The 21,757-nt window shown below is 39.0% G+C and overlaps 1 protein-coding gene across 34 annotated transcripts in view; it reads left to right on the top strand.

Annotated features, from left to right (window-relative positions):
* The window catches only part of shakB (Innexin family member shaking B), a 202,736-nt gene extending 181,324 nt beyond the window's left edge, over window positions 1-21,412 (top strand). For 28 of the 34 annotated variants that reach the window (XM_089475059.1, XM_089475073.1, XM_089475060.1 and 25 more), the window contains 5 exons: window positions 15,122-15,276; window positions 15,345-15,409; window positions 17,372-17,538; window positions 17,614-17,792; window positions 17,867-21,412. In XM_089475059.1, coding sequence (XP_089331185.1) covers window positions 15,122-15,276; window positions 15,345-15,409; window positions 17,372-17,538; window positions 17,614-17,792; window positions 17,867-18,059 — 759 coding nt within the window. In that variant the 3' untranslated portion in view covers window positions 18,060-21,412. Of the gene's footprint in view, window positions 1-1,569; window positions 2,846-6,143; window positions 7,482-15,121; window positions 15,277-15,344; window positions 15,410-17,371; window positions 17,539-17,613; window positions 17,793-17,866 lie in introns of those variants that run through there. The other 6 variants (XM_089475087.1, XM_089475089.1, XM_089475088.1 and 3 more) reach the window with 6 other exon arrangements.
* Window positions 21,413-21,757: the final 345 nt, after the last annotated feature.

Below are 21,757 nucleotides of genomic sequence, written 5' to 3' on the forward strand. Positions count from 1 at the left end.
CCAAGCAAAAAACAAAATAAACAAAATTCATGTGAAATAAAGCAAAAGCAAATCTATGCCTTTGTCTCGAGCAGCCAGCTCACGTAGGCCCAAAACCAATTGAATTTTAATGGACCCTCCGCCCCGTCTAGTTGCCGCGCGATGTCGCATGCAGTGAAGTCCGTATGCACAGATTATGGGCGGCAGCTGTCCGGCATTGCGACAAATGGCAGCATCATCAAATCGCCGATGGACGTCAGACAATTTGATATTTTCATAACTCCAGCTATCAGTCGTCAGCCGGGGCCGGGGCAGGCCTTATTGATATGCTTCGCATGGTGTCTGTGCGCAAAAATCAAAAAAAGAAGAAGAAGAAATAAAGTGTGGGGGGAGGGGGCTGGATAACGCATAAATTCTATGCCCATGTCCAGAGTGTCCAGTGTGTGTCCTGGCGCTCGCCTTTGTCTGGCTGATTGCAACAATAATGAGCGGAAATCGCACAAGCAACACGGAGACAGCCAGACAAACAGCTGGACAACAATGCAAAGGGAGCACACGTTGCGTCACGTACTCCATCCCAGCCAGCTCTACCAGCTCGGCCAGCTCGACCAGCTCGGCCAGCTCAGCCTCAACCCCATCAGGACTCGACGCGATTCAAGATTCAACTCGATGCTCGGCGACTCCTTTTCTATTTGCATCCATTTCACTTTTGTCCTTCGCTGACGGCCGCGCGGCCGGGCGGATGGATGCTGTTGATAGTTGAGGACGTCTCGTAAGTGCGCGAAATAAATATGAGCATCATGTAAATAGTTTGCTTGCTGCACAGTGGGTCGCATGCCGTGATTCGTGGATGAAATATTGACAACTTTACATACATATATATTTATACTAATTTTTAATATGTATTTATTTGTAATTTTCATGAACTACCTCTTGTACCTGAAGAGTTCTCTCATCGGAGACACTTTACTATGTATAATAATTTATCAGGAATAATATTTATCCAGCTCCGTCATTTTAGATACCCTACTATCATAGTTTATAAGGAGTTATTTATCAATTTCGCTCATCTGATATATTTTATTTAATATTATTATTTATTTTAATATTTATATATGTATTTCTTATATTTGATTGATATTTGTTGGAAATATAGACGTATCTCAATTGTATGTGAAGAGTCCTCTCATTTCTTCTATCCAAAATATGAGATTTTATCATTAGTAATTTTGTTTATATAAGTTATACCCTTTCGGAGTCCTTTCATCTGATATATCATTTTGTCTATTAAAATAACCTAACTTAAATTTATTTACAATTTTTATTTATCCATATGTGTACTCTATACCTGTATACCCTATACCTGTATACCCCTTAAAATATTTATTTTGAATTTTATTGACTTGGAGTCTTCACATCAGAATTGCTCGAATATACCCGAAAATAAACTTATCTAAAATTCTGCTCTTCATTCAATAGAATTATTTATTGAATATTTCGCTATATCCATTTGAAGTTTGATCTTAAAACTCTAACTGCAGACACATGTTTGAGCGCGCTTCAGTCGATTGGGTATGATAAGTGCATCCCGTGCTTATCATAATAATAATTATTTCTCATTAAAATTTAACACTCAAATCGCTGCCAATTGGCATGGAACCAGTGTCTATTGGTATTCGCTTGCCAATTGCAGTGGAACTCCAATTGGAGCTGGAACTGGGGCTGAAGCTGAAGCTGAACAAATTATGAAACTGTCCACTGTGTGTATGATAGTGTGTGAGAGTGTTGGCGTGTGTGTGTGTGTGTGTGGTATTTCTCTGCTGCTTGGTCAGAAATTGCTGCAACAGTGATGAGCGTGGAGCGTATCGAACGTCGTCGTCAGTTCATTGTTGTTTACAGCCGCCAACATTTACTCACTCACACACAACAGACAAGCACACATACACAACATACACACATAGTCAAGAGAGACACAACAAACAGCCGACCACAAAATGCAACACACAAAAACATATTCAGACAGAGACATCAACAAGCCGGAAGTGTGTGTGGCTCGCGAGCGAGATGGCTGCACATGGAGCGAGCGAGATAGACATGGACAGAGAGAGAGAGAGACCTAGCAGCAGCAGCGACAAGAGACAGTGTATTAAGCTGATAGAAACATAGAGAGAGAGAGGAAGAGTGGGAGAGAGAGAGCGCGCGCGAGCGACGAGAGAGAGAGCATAGATAGAGGCAGAGCTGGCACGCCAGCAAACGCTGCCAGCAGCAACAGCAGCAGCAGCAGCAGCAGCAGGCAGGCAGAGGAAATTGTGAACAGAGATCTGTCGGAGAGAGTTTGGACCTGGCCGGGTCCGTCAGGGCACGGCACGGAGCGGCACGGCACGGCACGGCATGGCATGGCCCGGCTAGGCAGGCCAGCACTGCGGCCATTTCCGCAGTGTCTTTTAGGTTGGCGAGGCGAACGCGCGCTCGATTTTAGTTTTCCTCCTCTGCTCTGTGATCTCGAACCAACTGCCAAACGTTCAACAATAACGCGAGTCGAGCAGCGTGCAGCGAGTATCGAGTATCGTGCATCGTGTATCGTGTATCGAGTATCGCGTCTCGACTATCGAACCTTGAACAATTTTCGTTCTATAAATCTCGTATTCGTATTCGTGTTCCTCATTTTCTTCCTGTTCTTCTTCTTCTATTTTTTTCGAGTGCTTTCAAGTGCTGCTCGTTATTTACCAGTGTTGTGCAACGACAGTTTGCATTTGTTTGTCGGCTGTGCGTGCGATCAAAACATGTGAAGCGAGTCCTTCCACGCGTGATGCAGCCGTTCGCAGGCCTCGTGCCGGCGCCCGCGACGCGAGCGACGAATGCGATCGTATGAATATATATATATATATAGATAGATAGATAGATAGATATATAAGAGTTAATCAATATCAATTTCAATATGAATATCTAAATAAGAACAAGTATATATATAAATATATTTATATATGCATATATGTACATTGTTCAATACTCTGTCAATTGATCCGCGTGACGATCTGCTTTGATATTTTCACAAAGTCTCGCAAAGTTGGGCCGTCGTCGTTTAGCTTGTTTTGTCTGCTGGCCAAGTGATTGGGAAATTGCGACCGCGCTGCCCACTGCTCCATCATAATTAACTCTACAAAGTAAATAAACGAACTGGCCAAAATGGACCCGGCCATGTGTTTATCGCGGCGAGGCTGTCCGCTGTGCGCTGCCAACAGTTTCGCGTTCACATTCACATTTGCAACCCACAAGTCCGAAGCGTTCACATGCTTTCGCCTTATGCTCAAAAATACAAAAAACAAAAAGAAACAAAAAAAATATATATAAATATAAATATAAATAAAAGCAAATAGCAGAGTATATTGGCAATGTGCAATATTTCGTTTGTTGATCATGACAACTAAACTATTTTCCGACAATTGGAAACTATGTAGATATACATATACACATACATACATATATTAGTTTGTATAGGCGTTTTGCTTGAGTTAGTATTTGAACTAAACTTTATAGTTGATCTGTTTGTCTATATGTCCTCTCTGTCTGCTCTGTTTGCTGTGTCTGTCTCTGAGCTCCCTCTCTCCCTTCACTTCTTGATAAATCAACTCCCAGCTCCGGCCAAGCAATCCTTTGCCTCACAAAACTCAAGTCTCACTCGGTTGACAATTTTGGCACGTCGAACAGAGTATGGCGACGTCAGTTGCACTCGGCTGCAACCACCTACATGCCCGCCTTTACTTCTATTTATTTGCTGCGGGCCAAGAGAGCAACTGCCACTCTCCAGTGCTGCTCAGTTGGCTAGGGCGGCCACGGCTCGAGGCTCTTCAGCCTTTTGAATCGCTGAGCGAATCTCTGTGTTGTTGCCTCGCAGCTCATTTGTGTTTCATTTCATTTTTATAACTCTGGCGGCAACATGAGTTGACGCCAGCAGCATCAATGCTCTCGCTGCTGATGCTATCGTTGTTGTTGTTGTTGTTGTTGTTGTTGTTGCTTTATATCATTCACACTTAGTTTCGAATGATAAATTAGGCTCTGAAGCCTTGTTTGTAAAGAGCGCCGAAAGTGTTTCAATACAGCAACTCAACATGCGGTGCGACAGAGATGTGGGTCTATGCGCCCTACAGCGCCACAAGTCTGCCATGCAACTGATACAAACAATGCCGAGAGATGAGTTAATTATGGCTCGCAACACTGTGGCAGGGGACCAGAATCGATTAAGTTGGAGAACAACAAATATATATGCAGCCATATATGAGTATAACAAGCTATGAAGGTATTGGGAATATCTGTTGATGATAGGCACTCGATGTTCGATCAAAAAATATATGTATTAAATATTATAAATTGTTCAAATATAGAAAGAAAAATATCTCTAATGATCTTCACTTTCCATATATATTTGGCTTGCCTGATTGGATTATTGATTTCATTACATTCTAGCGAAGGACGTCACAAAACACCTTGAGCCGCAGAAAGCCGGGTAGCAGTAGCACATGACCACAACATTAACTCGCTGAAATATGCGTCCATATGTGATTTTATGGACCTCCCTAAGAACTTAAGCTTATCAACCTCAAACTGTCCGCGCGCATTTTGCTTTCATATTTCATACGAAATAAATATTTTTTGCGCTCATTTCTTATGAAATCTGTGACAACTGCAGCTTAAAGGAAAAATGCTAGTGACAAATATTTATTTAATATTTATCAGTTGTGGAGAAACTTTTGCTTGCTCTTAGAAAATCCAGATATTTATTATGGTTTGTAGTTAAAATTGCAATCGGAGCTGAATGATTCGAGCTCGATCGCTTTTTCAGTTGAATTTTACGAGTGCTTTCGTATGAATGGGGGCGAGAGACCAGCTCGTGCTCTATTCTTTTGTCTCTTGGCCATTATTGCTCATTACTCATTGCGCAGATTTGTCAGGCGTCGAGGAAAACCCAATTAGTCATTAGTCGCTGCCGATCTACATATTTTCCCATTCGGATATTCCACTTATTGTTGTTGTTCATATTTTATCTTGAATAAAAAAAGAGCCGAAAATCATAATTATAGCTGCGTGTATTTAAATATAGCTGCGCATTGTTAGCGCTGCTCCATCTCTGCCCCTGCTGCTCGCCAAGCGCGGGGAAAGGCGAAGAAAGTGGAGCAAGAGCGACAGAGGTAGGACGGTGCTAGGGCGAGCCTAGGGCCGGGCGCATGTAGGATCGGGGACCCGTTCAACTTAATTAGGCATGCGTAGCAACAATAAACAAATTTGGAAATTTGGAAATTTGGAAATTTTGGAATTACGGGGTATTAGGATGAAGCATGCTTGGCATACTTCCAAATGCCCTCGTCCCAAAATATTTTTCTTGAAATGTCAAGTGCAGTAGTGGCCGCTGCTGCTGCTGCTGCTGCTGCTGCCGCTACCATTTTATAAACAACACCGTGTAGCAGAGATCAAAACAAAACAAAGCCAAACAAAATGAAACAGAATCCGAAACCGTTACAGCACAAATACTTGAATGAACAATAGTTTTGCGAGTTTCTGTCAGCTTACGAAATCGTGGGCCTTGAGCTCGCCCAATTTACGATCATCGCAGCCATATTTATGCGCTACGCGGCAGCAACACCTCTTCGACTCGTGCTAGATTGGAGTCTATGGAGTGTAGTAGATAGTCTATCGTCTACAGCCTATCGTCTATATATCTATATATCTACAGTCTGTAGTCGACATTGATCATCTCTTCATCAATTGATGGCGCGTTAATTATCGTGAAGGCTTCACCCATGACTTTGCCTGGTTTATTGGGCCACGTGTGCGTATGAGCAATTCGCTAGACGTTCCTTTTGGCTATATTTGATTATATGGCTATGGCTCGACGCGACTCAATCCAACTCGATTCCATCCGACCCGAATCGACTCTCGGCAATTTGTTTATAAACATTGCAATTTTGATTTTTACTGTTCATTTCGCCGATTGTTTTGTGCCCCAGCTGCGTGGAGCATAAATTTATTAACATAGCTACTATGCATAGCTATGTTCACGTTTACTAAATATACATACCTACATATAAATACATATGTATATACTGAGATCTCTCTGTGTATACATATACATATATAGATTTATATTCGATATATTTATATATGTATAGATATTTATGCGATCCCCAACACTAGTGAACTGGAAGCCCATTTAATGCCACATTTTATTTATATGCTCGGCGCGTTTTTTATTTGTTTTGTTTCGTTACGAAATTTCAATGGTTGCCGTTAAAATAAATATTTCCACATTGACCATAGAGAGTAGAAATGTTTCCAATTGCTTCTTTCAATAAACAAACTGCCCCCGAACTAAATGCTGTGAAAATATTAAACAAATTTCGCACGTTTTATCCTAAAAGAAAATAATAATCAAGTTTTCGTCGCGTTCGTCGCTTTCCAAACGGCTTCGATATAGAATTTGTTCATTCATTTTCGCGTTGTTACCAGTAGTAAAAATCTCTAGTGATTCAGTGACACCCAACAACTCTAAAAAAAAAAAAAAAAAACCAAAACAATGGCCAGATGAAACTAGAAATCAAAGATCAAACGAAAATCCTCAAAGAACTAAAATCGTCAATTGAACTCGATCAAAAATGCCAAATTCTGTGCAAGGGACGAGCATAACGAATAACTGTATACCCAAGCAAGCAACCCAACGGAACCAGAACCAGAACCACAACCAGCACCAACTCCAGCTCCAGCGTGAACAGCTTATCACATCGACAAATGGTCGATCTGCGTGCCCCGCCCACTGCTCAGCTGCCAATGATGGGCTGGCCGCGCAAGAGAAAGAACTCTAATCCCGAAAGCGATAGCTCCACGAGCACCTATCGATAGGACAGTTAATCGATCGATCGATCGTTCCTCCTCCGATAACAAAAGAACTCAAGTCAGAGACGAGTCTGACCCTGAAATACGATCCCATCGATACACCCACACACATATACACACACCCGTACAAATAGCCAAGGCAGAGTGAGAGTGAGGGAGAGATTGAGAGAGAGAGAGATAGAGAGCATCAATTAAAGCCATATACCAATTGAGCTTTGGTAAAACACTCCGCGCTGCTCCGCTCTGTTTAACAAACCATGTTAGATATATTTCGTGGATTGAAAAACCTTGTAAAGGTCAGTCACGTTAAAACCGATTCGATAGTATTCCGCCTGCACTACTCAATAACTGTGATGATTCTGATGTCATTCTCGCTAATTATAACCACACGCCAATATGTGGGTAATCCAATTGATTGTGTACACACTAAAGATATTCCAGAGGATGTTCTCAACACATATTGCTGGATACAGTCGACGTATACGCTGAAGAGTTTATTTTTGAAAAAACAAGGCGTTTCGGTGCCATACCCCGGTATTGGCAATTCCGATGGCGATCCAGCCGATAAGAAGCACTATAAATACTATCAATGGGTATGCTTTTGCCTATTTTTTCAGGTGAGTCACGAACGGATGTAAGCGGGAAATTCGATAGAGTTTCTTAAACTCCAAAACTAACCGCATTTGGAATACAATATAATGGAATATAATTTATATATACGAGCCGATATATAGTTCAATCTGTCTTCGATATTGGTATAGAATATCAAATCTTAATAAGAATAATGGAACTTTTTTCTTCATTCCAAAGTTTAGGGTTATATAATAATCAGAGATATATGATCTATCTATAGGAAGTTGCATCTTTTTATTCATCTCTGAAATACTCTCTAGCTATAAGGGCATTCACTCTTCGGCGTGTCAGATATAAGCAGATTTTCATTCTGAAATCTATCTCAATTGCTTTTGATGAATGTAAATTTCAATTTCTTTTATCTAACATATTCATATGAAATATATATATATATTAGCTATAACCGAATCGAATTGATAAACAAAAGTGGCTGGCTAACTTCATCGGAATCATCACTTAGCTTACAGGAATACCCCTCATGTGTGTGGGCAGAGCAAGTGCTTTGTTCATATGGGGAACCAGTTCAACTCGTTTATGCACTGACTCCCAGATTCGAATCTTGTCATGGGGCGATCATAAAAATTTGATATATTGACTCATTAAAGCATAGTGTATACAGTGTATACATATGTATGGGTGCTGTCCCGGATGGGGGGGACGGGTTGAAGTGGTGTGCCCAGTGATATGCCTACGTACTTATTTATATTTATCTACATTTCTATGAGTGCGCGTGTTTTTTATACTCAATACAAAATTGAAATTTCCAAATATTTGTTCTACTTAGTTTTTGTTCTGCTTCTTCATTCCTGTGATTGCTGTTGTTGTTGTTGTTGGCGTGGCTTTGAAATGTAAGATACTTGTATGCGTATGCATGGCCCATGAAATGAAAATGTTTAAACATATCCGTATTACCCGATTTGTTGCTGTTGCGAACATTTCACTTACGCTTGCCCAAGGCCAGCACCACCAACACCACCACCACCACCAGTTGACTGGGCTCTGTTGTGACGTATGTGGATACACATGTCTGTCCGCCTGTCTGTCCGTTCGTCTGTCGGTCTGTTTGTCTGTTTGCTTTGTTTGTTTATTTGTTGATCGAATCGCTTACCAAATTTCAAATAGTTCCGCCATATCTGAAGTCCTTTGCAGCTCATCACTTTCCTGTTCGAATACTTTCAAGATTATCAGAATTCTTGGAATGCTATACGAAATTCAGTTAATAGTGCTCTAATCGGGAGTGCTAGACTACGGAATACCCTGAACTCTATAGAGAGATTAAGTTTAACATCTAGTTTAGTCTTTGCGATAAAGGCACTAAAAGTTAAAAGTTCATTTGTTCTTCTATAGAATAATCGTTGTGTGGAACTTTTGCTTTATTCTTAAACTTTCTGAGATCTAGGCACGAATATATGAAATCGCTTGACTGGACTTTTTCAGTTTTAAATCTGCTTGAACAATGTATAAAGCCAAAATCCTATTGGCTTTTGTTAATTATCGATTGATTAAGTAATCGATAAATTGATTAAATATATCTTGTTAATGGATAATATACCATTAAGATTAGATCATGACACTATATTACAAATCTGCTGAATATACTAAAAACTAACATAGCAATCGGGCTTACTACTTACTTACTTACTTACTACTATTACTGACTGCAGTATACTCATTCGTGATCAAACGCTACCATTGAAAGCTATAGGATTTTTTGATTTGCCACGCCTCCAATTGGAAGTAGTGCTAAATTTTGAGCAAACTAATAGAGGAAGTCAACAGTGACGTATTCATTAAATTTGAAGCATTTTGAAAACTTCAAAGCATGGAAAATGTAGCTAATCCCGACTGTCCACGTCTCAATAGACTATTTCTATTGATTTTTATTTTTCTAAATATTTTCGCGACGGTAGCGGAAATGAGAGTCAGTGGCAAGTGGGCAGCGGCAAGTGGGCAGCGAGATGGACACTGCAGAAAGCCAATATACTCTTTTCACTTTGCAAACGGGTATACAAATAGTTTGGTTCAGAAATTAATGAGCTTACCTTACGTAATCCCTTAACTGAACAATAGAAGTAACATGTATGGCAATTTGACTCGACGGTATGCGATTTCGAGATACCGGTACCCATGATATAAGCAAATACATGTGCATTCGGAACACACATAGATCTTACGTATACTCCATAGCTGTACGCTGGGACGAGATGTGCTAAGGATCAATATCGAAATTGATCATCGAACAAAACAATATTATCGATGTATAAGTGCAGGCTAAATCGACTTGGTTTTTAATCTTAACTGAAGAATATGGAACTTATTTTTTTGTAAGTTTTTCTTTTCTTTTTTTTTTTTAGCAATTTTTGACAGAAGATTATCCCCAGCAATTGAATTAGGAGCATCATGAACTCCTTTTAATCTTAACTTGGGAACACATATAATTTAAAGAGTTCCATGCTTCTCAGATTTTAATATATGATCTGATTTTTAATTTCAATGTCAACTGAATTGAATTGACTAAATCGAGGCGCATTGCGCAGGTGGACCAGAACAGATCTTACGTGAACGGAGATCGTTTTGGGCTTACGGCTTTCTAGCTTGGCAAACAGAATGCTGCTTAGGGGTAATTGTCTTAAATTTAGCTGAACCAATTCAGTGAAATATTTCATATTTTATATTTCATGTTCGAATGCGAGCTCACTTTAACACATAGTATATAATGGATCTGAAATTTGTGCCCCATTGTTGTTCTACTTGCATTTTATGACGTTGCTCTGCCATATGTCTCGAGTGGAAAGACAAGGCAGGGGCCAGTGCAAACTGGGGTCGAGACGCGGGGCCCCCCAACGATTACACAATAATATATCTTCCCGCTAACAATGTACCAAATATTAAATGTATATTTTTACCACACTTTTGTCGCAGTCGCCATTCGGTTCTCTGTGTGTTTTCTGCCTGTTGGCCGATTGAGGGGTTAAGAGTGGATGGTGGACGGGGGGCTGGGGGCGATGGGGAGCGTCTGGTGAGCATACGGCTTCGTTTTCTCGGTTAGTGTCACAGCGGCGATTATAGACGACGCCGTCATAGTCACCCAAATACCTATAAATACATTTATTATGGTATTCTCCCTGCTTAATGACGCGTGAACGGCGTTTCTATAATTTACACATTTTCCATTCTGCTTAATTTGTGGATTTATTAATAAAGACGACGGATGCGACCTGAAATCGAATGCAGTTCTCAGCCCAAAACGATCAGACAATATATAGTCATACATAAATAAGTATGTATTTATATATATTATGTATGTGCACGTGTGTGTGTGTATAATTGTGTGTGCATATGTACTGTGCATAAATAATAAAAGTCAACGATCATAAATGCCACGAGAAAACAAGCAAAGCTATAAATCTGTAGCCAACAACTACATAGTCGAGTGAACCAATATATAAATATGTAGGTATATAAATATATATATATATATATATGTATATGGATATACCTATCTATAAATATACATATATGGAACTTTATGGAACACCTGACATCAACTTCAAATATTCGAAAATACCTAAATAGATGCATAAGCATCTGTGGACGTACGTAGTGGCACAATTGTGATCTCAGGACCTCGTTCATAATTGATCAGTTGGGCGGTGGCCAGGGCGGGGTGGTGGCGGTGGCGGGTGTTCAGCGATCGGCAGCGATTATCTGGAGATCAACAATTGGATCGCCCACGCTAATGGCCAGGCCATTAACTTGGACAATGCAGCTATAAAGTTTAAAAGCAAATTCTGCCTTGCAGCAGGCGAACATGTTCAGCATCCCTTCCACCCACCTCCCACCTCCAGTCCACCCCACTGGCACTCCCGTTCCCATTTACCATTTCAATTTTCATGATCGTTCTCTTTCATTTCCAATTTCATTACGATTTCGATATTGATTCCGGCCCCGATCGGCTCAAATCGATCAAGCGCTCCCCTCAAATATGTCAAAAATTGAAATCTGCTTTCTTTTTTTTTTTTTCTTCTTTTCTTCTCTTTTTTTTGCCTATCTGGATATTTATTGAAAAGGCACAGACAAACATAAAAGTGAACAAATAATAATTCTGGCCAAATGCCAGCACACAGAAACAAAAATCTGGCCCGAATGCCCAGCAGCGGGAGAGCGGGGAAAAGCAATGAGTTGACGCTGGGGGGTTGGAGTCGGGGCTGGTGCTGGTGCTGGGTTCGGCTTGGGAGGGACGGGCTGGCAACGTGACGCCGCTGACGACGGCTGGCGGACTCCCCGCCAGAGTTGGAGCATTGGACATGTGTTTATATTTGACTTATGTGTATTTATTTTTATGCACGCGTGCGAGAGTGGGAGAAGCCAGCACGGAACCAAGAACCGGGCACCGAGAACCGGGCACCGAGAACCGGGAACCGGGATCAGGCAGCCGGCAACGCAACTGGCGCACTCGCCTTCGCACTCACAGGCGCAGTCGTCGCTCTCCCCAGCCTCCCACAAGCCGAGCACTAGCTTTCGCACAGCCCGCCCACGCACTGGAGCCATGCTACATATGTAGTTATGGGTCTGTTTGTGCTTGGGCTGCTTGGGCTGGTGGGGCTCCAGGGCCACAAGACGTTCGCTGGCGCGCGACGTTTGCCTAATTGAAAATGCAAACTTCTCTTTTATCCTCAATGCACTGCGCACAGTGGGGCAAGTGTTACGGGGCATGAAATTAATTTGGGTCTTAAATGCTTTTGGCAAATGGAAATAATGAATGATTGATCAGTAGTTATTTATTATTGATGAAATAAATTATGAACGCAAAAATTAGGAATGTTAAATAAATTAAAAATAATAATAAAATTTAAAAAAAAAAAGTAATAGTATTAAAAATATATACAATAAAATATATGTATATACAATATATATGCGACTCCAAGCTAAGCTTCTAAGTTATAGCCATATAATAAAACTAAATAAAATAAAAACAAAACACAATAATAATAATAAAAATTGTTAATGCCAGATCCCATTAACAAGAATTGCTCCTCCCGCACCACACAATGTTATGTTGTTAACAGCATTCTGTTAATAACATCACCCGGTTCTCCTACTGGTTCGCGGTACTTAGCGCCCGCTGAGTACTTCGTCTCGCGACTACTTGTCACTTGCCTATCCTGGCATACACACATATATTCAATACACTTTATACGAGCGACACAGCTCTCATCCTCCAATAAAGATTAGGAAATTACACCCCGGTCTTTTTACTTATCGGCGACGCCACCACTCCAACAAAAATAAATACCTAAAAAAATATATAAGTATATATAAATACCGATATACACTCATGGCCAATTTAATAGGTGTAACCAAAAATTTGTTTAATGGTAATGACGTTTATATTTTTTCATGTAACTTAAAAATGCACTTGTATTCAAAAATAGACATATCTTAGAATAGTAACAACAACAAAAAAGTATAAAAAAAATATAAATAATAATGTTTAACATAAATTTGGCATACTTCGGAAAATACTCCAAATTTTGCTGGCCAGACTAATAGGTTTGTTTTATATCGACAGTCGACTCTTGTTATTTCAAACCTCTCATTAATTCAATGTTATCACTCAGTAATTCGAACTAAAAATCATTGCTAAGACGCGGTAATTCAAACTTGGTTAAACACTCGACAATTCGAAATATTTTAAGAGTCCCTTGAATTTCGAAATAACGATAGTCGACTGTATTAACACATATTTCATAAAAGACGGCTTAATATCATGATATAAATAAAAATCATATTCAATCGCATCCAATACTCTTGGAATTCCACTTTGTAAATTTGGATATTGTAATAGATTTTTTATTCTTTAATTAATTTAATTTTATATGTTTTTTTTTTTTTTTTTTTTGCTTTTGTTCGACCTTTGCTCCACTGTGCGGCGTCCTTTGCTTTCAACTTGGTTGCGCCTGTTGATTTTCGACTTGGTTTGGTTTTGATTGCAGCTGCATTTATGCCATGTTTTTATGGCAAATTGAACGCTTGCCAAATTGCTTTTCAGACACACACGCACACGCACATACACGCACACACACGCATGCAGTTCGATACGCAAACTCACCCACAGCCATTGGCACAAGCTGCTGCGGCTGCCTTCTTCTAGAAAGGGACTTTTCGAATGTGGCTCCGATTCTTGCTGTTGCATGTCGTCGGTCCAAGCCAATTTGCAGCAAAGGAAACGAGATGGCGATAGGAAAACAAATATAATGCCAGCAGCATGCCCCAATTGAGGGCCGAGCTGTTAGGGCAAGGGTATAAAAACAAAAACACAAAACAGAAAAAACCCAAAACAAAAAAAAAAATCAAAAGTTATGCCCGGCGGCGATAAAGCAAATCAAACGCATCATTTGACTTCCGGCAGGGCGTTGCAAGCTGTGTGCCCAGTTGTTTAGCTGTTGCTGCTGCTGGCCCCACAATCTGCCGCAGATGTTGGCCGAGCGACGTCAGTTTCAACATATTTGAGTCGCATTGTTGCAACAGATGCAAAAAGCATGCAACATTCAGCTGCTGCTGCTGCCGCCGCTGCTGCTGCTTCTTCTTCTTCTACGGCTGCTGCTGTCAAGACCATGCCCTGACCGCCATGCCAAAAGCCTGTCGACTGCTGTGCTGTGGGCTAAAGTCATATGGCCTGATCGCATGCTGCTGTCTATAAGATCTCTTAGCCTTTGCCAACATCAACAGCGCGTGAATTATAGGAGCTACGACAATGGCAGACAGACGCCATTATGTAGGCACTAAACAAACTGAACTCTCACCTCGCTCGCCGATCGAGCAGCTGCTGCTGGTCGCTAAGCCATTGTCCGTTTGACGCGCTGGCTGCGGGGATTACCACCTGCCCACATTTCAGCAAAGCCAAAGCCATAGCCAAAGCAAACATTTGCACAATTTAGCCAGAAATTTACGATACAAGTTATTATTAATATGTCATCAGAGCGGGCATAAATAGCAGCGCGTCAGAGCCAGCGGCAGATCCATTTAATTGGGCAAGATCGCTGCCGGCCAGCCGGACGGACTGTGGCAACGTCTGTTGTTGCTTCATCCACAGTTCGCTCTGTTCGCCCTGTTGTTTTTTCTACTCTCGCTAATGGATCACAGCTAATTGTTTTGATGACATGTCTATAAATACGTATACATATATGCGACATTTATACACACACACATACACGTCAGATATATCTCTCCTGTCTAGCTGTCTGTAAGTAGATCGCGGAATCAGCAAACAATAATAATAATAATAATAATAATAATAATAATGAGAACAATATGCAGAGGCATGCACTGGGAAGGTCAAGCAAAGGCAATTTTGATCATATAATACCTTTGGCATTGTTAGCTGGAATTACTTGGCCGGGCTCTAGCCATGGCCTATGGCCAGGCTAAGGCAAGCAGCTGGCAATTGTCACTTGTCAAATTTAAGCGCTTTTACGACAGACGCCTACACTGCGTCGCCCTAGCTCACCTTTACAGAACTAAATATACTAAATATATATAGTGTATATATGCATATACATACATATATCTTGATTATATCTCATACATCTCTCCCTCTCTCTCTCTCGCTCTCTACTTGCAGGCAATCTTATTTTACACACCAAGATGGCTGTGGAAGTCTTGGGAGGGTGGCAAAATTCATGCGCTCATCATGGACTTAGATATAGGCATTTGTTCCGAAGCCGAGAAAAAACAAAAAAAGAAATTACTTTTAGATTATTTATGGGAAAATTTAAGGTAAGCCAAGACGATTGCAAATTACTTAGCGCATTTGCAATTTCACAATTGAATTCCTGCAATTCCAGATATCACAATTGGTGGGCGTACAGATACTACGTGTGTGAGCTGCTCGCCCTGATAAATGTGATAGGTGAGTAACCCGGATCAGCATCCTCATCATCATCATCATCATCATCATGATCGTCAGCTGTGCAGCTGATGCAGAGCAAATGCCTCGGTTTTCATAGTACAATAAACAAATTTGGGGTTAATCATACAGAATATCTTTAGTATACACAAACAGAGATAAACTATATGCATCAAAGTATATACATACATATGTATGTTAATATGTACATATGCATATTCATATATGTTGCCAATTCACTCAGTCATTTTCCGTGGAAAATCAATGACGAATTTTTATCGAATTGACCGTAGCCGCAGTCCGCATCAAAATAAACAAATTTTTACTCACTGCTGCGGATTGCAGGCTTCTTCTTCTTCTTCTTCTTGTTCATTTTCTTTTCCATTTTCCAATTCCATTTTCTTTCGCATTTCGGACAACGTGCGCCACGTGCGCTACAATCGGAAATCTAGCAAAATAATTAACTGTCAGAATACATAAGAAATAAAGAAATAAACAATTATAAAATACACTAATTTGACTATATATGTGCAAGTATACAAACACACACACACACACACACTATAACGCACACGCACACATTTGTCTATTAACAAATTTAAGGCAAAGTTCAGGCTAATTGAATGTTGACGTCTGATGAGTTTACAAGAAACGCGATTAATGAAGAGAGGCAAATGGGGTAGCCTGTAGCCCATTTAAGCAAATTCCATTTCAGTTTCAACATAGTTCGTACTAAATGCCTCAGGTATATATATACATACTATATATCATGAATAACTAGTTAAAAGTTAGACTACGTTTTCATATATGCTATGAGCATAATTCCTGGGAATCAACCTCATCAGCATCCATCATAATAACAGCAGCCTTGCAGTCGGGTATAACCAATTGCAGAACACTCACTCGAAAACAATTTGATTGATTAAATATTATTATATGTATATTAATTATATATATTTATATATGTATTCATTTTCATTATCAATTTTTTGACAGACCAAATTCTTATATATAGGTTAATTTTATAAGAGCTATAGGAAATGAAAAAAAAAAAAAAAAACACACGTAAAATTCATAAAATGCCTGAAACCTTTATTTGAAAATATAATATATATATAATAAAATATAATAAAAAATCACCCTTTATGCATCACTCAATTATAACTATATATACTGTTAGATTATTGTATATGTATTGAGTACTTTCTGACTTACAACTAGTACACAAAATGCACGTATTAGGTATCGTAAGACTCTATCATTGCCTGAGAAATATGGTCAGGATAAATTGATTGCTATTAATGCTGAGTTTTACATGGCCACAGTTAGCCCATACTAACTTATCTATAGGAAAGTTCATTCCTAAGCTATCAGTGGAAGATATATGTAACTGTAGCTACGATCAGCTATGCCTACAAGAGTCGTACATAAAGATACATATATACATATATCGAGTTAAAGAAAGGCAACTAGCTCTAAGGCCATTCCCCCATTCGCTCCCCATTTATTTAATGATCGCAGCTTGATATTGTGATCTAACCATGCTTAAGTGCGCAGCTCAACTAATGGCCATGATAATGCCATTCGTAATTGCAGTAGCTTCCATAACAATAGCCGCAATGAGCTCATACAGACGCACAAAAACGAATTTCCCTCTAATTTGTTATATTCCGATTCAATTTGCGTGATTATTAATTTGAGCATGGGACCGGAAGCGAAACCCAATTGATGCACATGAATTGACTGACATAATTTATTAGATTGTTAACAGATTTAGCTGAGTTCACACGCTCTCGGAGGTAGGCAATGAACTCGTAAATTGGATTTATAAACACGCTCCACACAGCGCATATCCCAGCAGATACTACGCACTCATAATTTCATTCAAAATTATCCAAATTGAAATATATTTACACGTCGGAATTTATCTACATATGTATATAATTTGTTGTTTTCGTTTCGCAGGTCAAATGTTTCTTATGAATCGATTTTTCGATGGTGAATTTATGACATTTGGCTTGGATGTGATAGATTATATGGAGACCGATCAGGAAGATCGCATGGATCCGATGATTTACATATTTCCCAGAATGACCAAATGTACATTTTTTAAATATGGTTCAAGTGGGGAGGTGAGTAAAGTTCAAATTATTTATGCTTGATTGTGGATATAATTAAACATCTGCTTCTTCTTCCTCTTTGAATAGGTGGAAAAACACGACGCCATTTGCATTTTACCATTAAACGTTGTTAATGAGAAAATTTACATTTTCCTTTGGTTTTGGTTTATATTATTAACGTTACTCACATTATTAACGCTAATATACAGGGTGGTTATTATATTCTCGCCTCGAATGAGGGTATATTTATTTCGAATGCGATTTAGGTGAGTGACACATATCATGGTGAATGCGATGATCTAACGTTTTCTAACACTGGTCTCTCCGTTTCACTTCACAGGTTAGTGCGTCGAGACGCAATTGAAATAATCGTTCGTCGTTCCAAGATGGGCGATTGGTTTTTGTTGTATTTATTAGGTGAAAATATAGATACAGTTATATTTCGTGATGTTGTACAGGATTTAGCAAATCGCTTAGGACATAACCAACACCACAGGGTGCCTGGATTGAAAGGTGAAATACAGGATGCATGATATTGGGAGTATTAGAAACAATACAAAATGCAATATGTCGTCTCAATATGAAAACCACAACAACAACAACAACAACAACGTTCAACTATTTAGTACAACAACAACAACAGCAGCAGCAGCAACCGCTTCATAAGTTCAACACAAAACTGAAAAAAATATAAAACGTATCTTACAAATACAACCAAAAAAACTATCGTCAATGCTAGCACATCGAAGCCATTTTCAATCAACAAGAGAGTAAAGCACAGAGTCGCCTCAGTAACGATAACGATAACGATAACGAAACAGATACCGATACCGATCAACGATCACCGATCAACGATAAGCGATAAACGAGTCGAGATAACGACAAGGTTTAGGATAAACAAAGGCTATAACAATAGACCAAAGCACACAACGAATGAAAGCGGACTAAGCCGAACCAGAGTTAAAGTCAAAGGCAAGGAATACGAAACCAACAACAACCTAACAACCAAACAACAACAACAATCAACAACAACGAATATTAAAGTCAAAACCGATAGACGAAGCACCGGATATGGATGAATACCAATCACGAGTAGCAGCCGAAGGGAAAGGAGTTTGGGCGCATCAGCCGCCATCTGGCTGCTGTGCCCAAGGACATCGCGAGCAGGTTGCACGTGGCGCCTGCAGCTGCCCGCATGCCCCATGGATTCAAGTCAAATGTTATGAAAATAGTATGTTGCCCAGAGACAAGGACAAAGTGTGTATGCGAAACGGAAGAAGGAAATGGAAGAAGGAAATGGAAGAAGGAATGGATTCGAACCGCACGAAGGGAATGGAAAGTCGAGGAACATCTACAACAACAAGAACAACAACACTCTTTCTCTCTCTCTTATTCACACCCACACAAGCTCACTCACACACACACACAAACATACTCGCTCTTTCACAATTTCACACACACACACAAAAACACAAACATAAAACATTTACGCGGCATTACTCATACGCCCCGTAGACGCCCCCCATCACAACATCGCACACACTCGCACCTGCTCCTCACTTTGCTTGTCATGCAGCAACACAACAAAGACACCAACGAAGTCGAGACGACGCCCGCGAATATAATTGCATTTCTGTATTAAAAACCCCAATATCAACAACATCGGCAGCTGCAACAGCAGCTGCGAACATCACGAAACACCAACACCAACACCAGCAGCAGCAGCAGCAGCAGCAACAACAGCAGCAGCAACAACAACAGCAGCAGCTGCGACTGTTTCACAGAGGAAGAAGAAGAACGAATGGAGAGTAGCTTAAAACTCATCTCTCATTTATAAAAAGGAAAACGAAATTCGAATAAATTCTGAACAAAATTGAGTGAATATAAAAACTAAAGTAAAACGAAATTAAGCTACAGAAAAGAAAAAAAGAAAAAAAAAAGAGAATGAGAGTAAAACAAAAGCAGGCAAAAACAAAAGCTAGATTAAATTCAATTCAATTAAATCACTTATTAAAACCAAATACAAAAAACAAAATAAAAATGATATCTTGAAGTGTTCATGTATTCGAATCTAGGTTAACTAAGTACAGCATATAAAATAAATCTAAATATTAAACTTACTTATACTTAAATATATACATATATATGTATATGCGTACACATATGCTATATATATGGTACATATATAGATAAAGATACAACTTTTTTTTCTTAATCTAAGCATTTGTATTACCCGCTAAAAAACAAACAAAAAAATAAAAATACCAAAAAAAAAACAAAAAACCAAAATATATAAAATTAAAATACAAAAAAAAATACAAAAAAAAATACAAAAAAGAAAAACCAATTTTGTATGCAAAAAGAAGAGGAAAAATTATACCAAAATCTAAATGTAAAGAACAAAAAATATCAATAAATATCAGCGACAGTTTAGTAAAATGGAAACAAAATACCAACTACAACAAATATGCATTAAAATACTAACAGCAAGAAAATACCAGAAACAAAAGCGAAAACTCCAAATGCCGAGGATACACAAACACATACACACACACACACACACACACTCACACACATACATAGTTAAATTAGGTCAATCTGTAGCGCGCATCATTAAATATAAACAAAAAAATAATAATAATACAACAAAAGAAAGCAGAAAATACTAAACACACACTCACACACACACATTCATAAAGCTTATTTTTCAATTATAAACACACACACACACGTACACACATATAAAATTGCAAACCAAAACATGAAGCTTTTATTTCCTTTCCGTCATTATGAAAAATGTTTGTTCACTGTGTGAAGTTTTTAAGCAAACTCATCAGCATTTATAGCATAAATTAAATATTAAAAAAAAGTAAGGAAAAAAAAAAAGAAAACACAAGCAAACAAATGAGAATACCGTGCAAATTACATAGTTCATAATAATTCCAATTGCAGACATATTTAAGCCACACCTTATAGACCAAGCAAAACAAACCAAAAAGCAAGAGAGAAATATTAGATAATTATCATAAATTTAGCATGAATTGAAAAACTCAATCACACACACACACACACACACACACATGAGCGAGCTGTCGGAATGCTGTGGAACCAAAGTTAAGTCTCACATAACTCGTTAACTTGTTGTCTATACAATCATATCTATATCTGTATATATGTATATGTATGTGTGTATGTATATATAGAAAGCGAGTCTCGCTCTCTATCTCATATATATATATATGTATATATATATATATATATAGTTAGCTCATCTGATTCACATCGAATTGACCACACGTCATGTGCTACAAATTGTAAAATCCGTCCAGAAAACTTTTTGAAGCGCACTTTGTTTGTTGCAAGGCTCCCGCTTAGCCAGAGCCAGAGCCATAGCCATAGCCAGAGCCAGCTCTCGTTTTTTGCCCAATCACAATTTTGTTAGAAATTTTGAAAGTACTGTAAAACGGACCAAACAACTTGCAGACGCCTCAAGAGTTTTCCATTAGCGGGCACTCTGAAACCAATCGCAATCGCAATCGCAATCACTGACACCAACTCTGTTACAATGCGTTGCTCACTCAGTCTCTATCTCTATCTGTATCGGTATCTGTATCTCTATCTCTGTCTTCCTTTCACACTGTTGCGCATTTTTCTGTCACAATCGAGGACGCATTCAGACAAGCCAAGCCAAATGAGCAAATGTCACTGCCAGCTAAATAGTTCTAGAGTTAAATACTTATAATTATACTTGAAGGTTCCCGTGCAAAGGGCAGCTCACGAGTCACGAATCACGAGTCACGAGTCACGAATCATGCTAACAGAGCCTGACAATTCCACAGTTGGTATGCAAAAAAAAAAAAAAAAAAAAAAATAAGAAACAAACAAATCAGGAATCATCTGCACTTGCTCACACACACCTACACACACACACACACACGAACATCCTTCGTTGCTATTTGTTTTCTCACTACAGCATACTCAAAGACGCATTAGATTTTAGCCAACAAGGTTTGAGGATAATAAGAAAAGCAATTGGAAGAAAATAAGAGAAAATTACTTCTAGGTCGCTAATAGAGAGAATGGAAAACGAAAAAAGAAAAAACAATAATTATAACAATAAAGAAATAAATAACAAAGTAATTTAAGCGTTTTTTTTTTAACAGCTTATAGCCAAATATGCATAAGGCTAAAATCTAGTTAAAAACAAATACAAATACAAATAATATAATGA

This window comes from Drosophila arizonae, chromosome X, assembly GCF_054131065.1.
Source record: "Drosophila arizonae isolate 15081-1271.41 chromosome X, UAZ_ARI_1.0, whole genome shotgun sequence".
NCBI classification, from domain to species: Eukaryota; Metazoa; Arthropoda; class Insecta; order Diptera; family Drosophilidae; genus Drosophila; species Drosophila arizonae.